The sequence below is a fragment of the Zootoca vivipara genome, chromosome 1 (genome assembly GCF_963506605.1).
Source record: "Zootoca vivipara chromosome 1, rZooViv1.1, whole genome shotgun sequence".
Taxonomy (NCBI): Eukaryota; Metazoa; Chordata; class Lepidosauria; order Squamata; family Lacertidae; genus Zootoca; species Zootoca vivipara.
The window spans coordinates 28,447,871-28,453,870 of record NC_083276.1 but is presented as its reverse complement, the minus strand read 5'-3'; the positions used below and the strand labels follow the sequence as shown (position 1 = coordinate 28,453,870).

Genomic DNA, 6,000 nt, shown 5'->3' with positions numbered 1-6,000 from the left:
CAGGTGAACACATGTAAAAAGGCTGACCTACAAATAGGTGTCAGCGAAGGCGGCCTCTCCGGCTGACGGCAAAACGCACCGGCGCTTCACCCACCCCCCTCTTCTCTTTCAATGAGCTCGCCCGGCGGCTCCGGCCTTGTAGTTCTTCGGAGCCCAGGCGCCCCTACAAATCCCGAGGCTTTGGCATCCGCGAGAAAACTACAAGTCCCAGCATCCCCGGCAGGGGAAAGCCTGTACTACGTGCGGGAAGCAGGGGGTGGGGAAGAGAGGGGAGGAACCTTGGATTCCGCCGAATAAAAGCGTCCCTGTGCCCAGAAAGCCGGTAAGTGTGGAGAGCGGCGCTGTCCACGTTGGCTGTGGCTGGACGGCCAGACCAGGGGGACGGGGCGGGCGGTCCTCTTTGGAGTCATTTCGGCGGAGGGACAAACCTTTGTGGAATCTAGAACGTCGAGTAATGAATGGGGAGACGGCAGGGGGTTCGGAGGGGCCGAAATGGGACCTCCCCCGCACGTCCGTAGTCCAGTTACGCAAGTAAATTTAGGGTCCTTATGTATCGAACGTTTCCACTTCACCTATGCGCTGCAATCCTCCCTAGCCCCGCTTATGGGACCGGCTTCTTTCAACGCTCATTTCAGGGTTTCGATTTGCCCAGTAGCACCGTGACCTGACCTTTTAGTTTTTCCAGAAGTGCACTCAGTCCCCCTTGATCTTCGTGTCCCCTTTTTACTACCGTATTCAGTCCCCGGCTCGCTTTACGTAAGAGCTCGGCCGTTCATTCGCCTCTGAAGTGCAACCTGCCACCCACTCGCCCCATCCACAACAGCCCACCTGAAATTTCCCTGCTTGTAGGTTGGGGGAAGCATGGTCGGGTGATTTGTCAACAGCTTCAGGTACTGCTGGCCATACTCCTCCGTCGGAAGGAGAGTCAGTGGTGAATCTCACAGACCCATATTTGGGAAAAAGAAAGTTTTGCTCTGAAGGCAGAGGCCAATTCAGTGAGCACTGTTTGCTTAATTGGAAAATGTTGCCTCCATGGAAAATTGGAAAATGTTGATCTTCCTTAAGGATTAACACATTTAGGCTGCAGTCCTGTGCCCACTCACCTGGAAGTAAGCCCCACTGAACTCAATGAAACTTATTTCTGAGTAGATATGTATTTTGTTGACTATATCTCTTATCCAACGTTCATAGCATAGCGTAGCCAATGGCCAGAGATTATGTGAATTGCAAAGATAATGTGAATTCAACACCTGGTGGACCACAGGTTAGCCACCGCTTTGTTAGACGGAATGAGGCACAAAGTTCTTCTTGCATGCCTTTAGATGGGCTTGCCACCTGGGCATCCAGCCAGTTGAAAAGTGTATATGGAAAGCCTGTGTTGATGTATCTATGCCCTTTTTGAAAACTAACTTTTGGCCTTTTTTATTAACAAAAGTTGGCCCAATTCTCCTCCCCAATATTTGTGTTTTTACTTTAAAAAAAGTATTTCTGTACAGTCGTATCAGAAAATATCAGGGCGTTGTGCAACAATAAAACATAAAACACCATTAAAAAACATTACAAATAATAATTAAAGTGACTGGCCAAACAGCTGCAAAGGCCAGTCAGCACAGAAAGATCTTCAAGAGACCCCTGAAAGTCAAAAGTGAGGATACCTGTGTACCTTTGCTGGAAGAGTGTTCCACAGCATGGGAACAGCAGTGCTAAATGCCTTACATGTAGCTGAGGCCCGTTGGGTGCCCTTAGCGAACACATTTAAATGGTAAGGATTTTGATCATGCTGATATCGTTGCAGGATGGATCTCTGTTATTCTCGTTTCCTACAATTACCGTACTGTACATGATTTAAATGGTAGAGATAGGTTGCATCATCATGACTGCAATTGAAACATCTATGCTAGATTTATAGGAGCCCCTTGCTATTTGTCTTTCCTTGCCTTTCTACTGGAAATTGAAGGACCACCAACTTGGATGGTTTAAAAAGAGGATTGGACAAATGTATGGAGGACACAGCTGTCAACAGCCACATACCACAGTGTGTCTCTGAAGACCAGTTGCTGGGAGTTGCAGGTGGGCAGAGTGCAGTTGTGGACATGTCCAGCTTGCAGGCCTTCCAAGGGCATCTGTCTGACGACTGTGATAAGAGGATGGTGGAATAGATGGGCCATTGGCACGATACAGCCGGCTCTTTTTATGTTCTTACGACTTAACAACATCGAACCTGCTTTCTAAAAGTGTTTTGCTGCAGGTGCTACATAGCATCATATGTGAGACTGTGGAAACAAGGACTGGAACAATCCTAAACACCTAGCAGAAAACTTCCAGCGCACAAAGTCACTAATTGACACCAACAGTTTTAATAATGAAATGAACTCTGGTTCTCACATCTTTTGCAAAAGCAAAGCTTCAGTAGGATTTCTGCTGTTGAGAATAGGGGTGTTAAAAACATACATACATTTACGATTCCCTCCAGGGATGTCATAGTCGCTCGTTTACGTGCGAGAAGCACACCAATGCCTCGTGGAAAATTTCCAAAGCAATTTATTCTAACTGTTGTTTTCACCTTATATATTTTTAATAACTCCATTTTTATTGCAAAGAGAAATTAGCACAAAACCAGGTGTCTTTGTTGCTTAAAAGCTCAGCTGCCACTCTGCCCCCCCCTCCCTTGAAGCTGCCATCCTGTGGTAGGTGTTGCAATTAGTGGAGATGGCAATAGTCGTGATGACACAAATGGCACAATATGGCTTCAGGTGAGAATAGACAATGGTAGCAGATGGAGTTTTCAGGCACAGGTTCTTAAAAAATAATAAAAGGAAGGAGGTGGGGGAAAGAGAGCTGAAATGGAAGGTGGATTTTTTTTAAAGGAATTGCTGCCAAAAAGAACTAGGCCTCAACAGCTACTATAAAAAGGAAAGTGATAGGAATCGAAATGTTATTCGTTAAAGAAAAATATGGTTTTGACGGTCCCCACCCACTGAGTGCAAACCTAAAATGGAAGATTCTGTGACCATCCTGGCTAACTTACTTGGTGGTTGCTATAGTTAAGAAAGACTTTGCTGTAAAGTTTAGCCTACTGTATATATGAACAGAGGAGGTTGTCTTTTACTCACTGAGCCTGAGATTATTGATTCATCAAACATAGAACTGCCTCCTTTGATTTGTAGTGACTCCCCAAGGTCTCAAGCAGAGATCTGCTGCATAAAATCACTTTAACTGGAGGTGCAAGGTCTTTAACCTGGTTCATTCTGCACGCAAAGGAAAATTTGACATTGTAATGGGAATGTCTGGGGTTCCCAGTCTCCATAGCTAGGCCCATGCACCCTCCATTTTTCTTGTAATTCTCATTCTGCCAACTCACTTATCTCACATGTACCCCATCGAGTCATGACTTATGCTTTATTTCTCCTCAGTGTTTACTGCCATGGCCAGAAGGGCTTTAAAACTCGCATCGTTGGCCACTGCAGCAGCCGCCACCACTGGGTTTTACCTGTATGGCAACAAGCACCTGGATCCCAACGATTTTGGAATTGTTCGAGTAGGCAGAGCATTTGCCACAGTAAGTTTCAATCTGGCATCTTGTGTGAGGGAAAGCATAAAGTCATCTTGAAATCCACAGGACTTATGTGTTGCCATGTAATAAACCTGATTTGAATATTTCTGGTTTACAGCGGGCGTTTTTAATCAGGAATCCATATTTTAGAGGCTTGTGTTGCGACATTTGATGAAAAAGGGAAACTCGTAAAAGGAATATAGAAGGAATCTAGGGAAAAGCTGATATAAAATATGACAGAAATCATGCAGAAAGTGGGTATCATCATCATCTTCATTTATTTGTACCCCACCCACTCGGCTAGGTTTCCCCAGCCACTCTGGGCGGCTTCCAACAAGATTAAAATACGTTAAAATGTCACACATTAAAAACTTGCCTAAACAGGCCTGCCTTCAGATGTTTTCTAAACAGGTAGTTCAGGTAGTTGTTTATCTCTTTGACGTCTGATGGGAGGGCGTTCCACAGGGCAGGTGCCACTACCAAAAAGGCCCTCTGCCTGGTTCCCTGTAGCTTTGCTTCTTGCAGTGAGGGAATCGCCAGAGGCAGTTCTGCTTCTTCGCCATCTGCTTCTTCTGCTTCTTCACCGTCGCCATTGCCTTTGCCACTTGGTAGGCTTGACGTTGAGCTCTAACCCATGTCTGGTCCAATTCAGGGAGAGTTTTCCACCACCGGCGCTCTAGCCGACTCAGAGATTGTTTCATCACCCTCGGCTCCAGGGAAAACCACGGGGCTGTCCGGGCTCCATGCAATTGGAGAGGGCACTTTGGATCCAGACAGTCAATAGGCCTGGTTAACTCCATATTCCAACAGGTCACCATGGAATCAGCTGAAAGGCCATCAACATGGGATAAAGCATCTCTGGAAACCATTTGGATCCATTAATGAAAAGCACAAAAATCAGTACACTGGGACCTAAATATTTCTATTAAAGGAATGCTGATACCCATTTACTGAGCACTTTTGTCATTCCCTACCCACCCTCCTGCAATAGAGCAGGGATGGGGAGCCTGTGGGTCTCCAGATGTTGCTAAACTACAACACCCATCATTCCTGACCGTTGGTAATGCTGACTGGGGTTGATGGGAGCTGGAGTCCAACAACTTCTGGAGGGCCACAGGCTTTCTAACTCTGATAGAAGGATATGAGTGTTCTTAATTCTTGAGATGATTGGATTGTTTTGGGTCCACCGTTCTCAAGGTGGAGGGCAATAAGCAAATGTTACAGGTACATTGTGAAGATGGTCCCTTCTGCTTCCATTCTCTCACAACCCGCCTCTCTAATTACAGGCTCAGATTTGCATCAGATCCCTCCCCGCCAGCTCATTGGATCCCCAGTAGTCTAGTGTTGCTCTAATTTACATTTGCCCCCTTTCTGTTTTCTGAGAGATGTTACGTATGTGCCTTCGAAAGCTGTCAGAGATACATCAGCTGCAGTTTTCCTCATCTCTGCAGCTCTGTAGGAGAAACATCACCTGTTGCACTTCTGCCTATTGCAAAGTTGTTAAAGGCACAAAACCTGTGTCAGGAATAGGGTGGAAAAGCAACCTTAATCAGATTGCATAATCTTACAGAGACAAAGCAGTGAAATGATCTAGCAAGGGGGACAATTCAGAAAAGACAGTTTTCTGTCTCCTGAACCATCTGGACCTATGCTTTTGGTGTGTGATAGGATCATTATTTGTTGTCTTGGTGTCCAAGCCGTATCCATGCTAAGGCCTAATATTTAGTCACTATGACAACAGGTATGATGTCACTATAGTAGATTGTGATGACGCCAGCTTTAGGCTGCTTTCTGTCAGGACTTCAGACTGTTGAGTCCCTTGTTGAACATCCAGCAGGCCAGGGCAGACCATTGTTTCCACTGAGTTCCTGACTTCAGGTTCTGCATGTCTGAATTAGAAAACCCCTGATCTGTTTGTCAGAAAGGTTGTACTATTAAGATTATTCTCTAAAAGGTAGTCCATAATTCTTGTAATATTTTTATTACACTTGCCCTATATATTTTTAGGTATGGGTGGGCAGAAAGTAGATAGGGATCTACTGGTAGATCTCTGGGTGGCTTGTAGGAGATCAGGAAGGGTTTTTGACTCACAACTCTTTAACAAAATGTCATTTTCATTTCAGCTGCTGTAGTGGAGAAAAAAGCTGAAACCTGGAAGGGACTTTTTAGTAAAGTCCTTTTGAGTTCAGTGAAAACAAATTCCCAGGATGAGAATGTGCTCAGAGACAATCTGACCATTCTGAAGCCCGCCCACTCTTGTTTTCGGGTAAACCTGAATTTGGAAACGAGTTCTAAACAAAGTGCCAAAGGTTTTAGGAGGAAGGTGAGGACTCAGTGTGCTTGGAGTGCGCTGGTAGCTTTCTGAACTGAGGATGCATTTCTAGTTGGGTAGAAGTGGGAAAAGTGAAGCCGCCCAATGGCTTAAGAAAGGACCATACTTCTGGATC

At 45.4% G+C, this 6,000-nt stretch overlaps 1 protein-coding gene across 3 annotated transcripts in view; it reads left to right on the top strand.

Moving 5' to 3' along the window:
• Window positions 1-241: 241 nt before the first annotated feature.
• Window positions 242-6,000, top strand: part of ADCK1 (aarF domain containing kinase 1) — a 102,755-nt gene continuing 96,996 nt past the window's right edge. The window contains exons 1-2 of one of the 3 annotated variants that reach the window (XM_035107923.2): window positions 242-322; window positions 3,414-3,559. In XM_035107923.2, coding sequence (XP_034963814.1) covers window positions 3,425-3,559 — 135 coding nt within the window. In that variant the 5' untranslated portion in view covers window positions 242-322; window positions 3,414-3,424. Of the gene's footprint in view, window positions 323-389; window positions 532-3,413; window positions 3,560-6,000 lie in introns of those variants that run through there. The other 2 variants (XM_035107924.2, XM_035107919.2) reach the window with 2 other exon arrangements.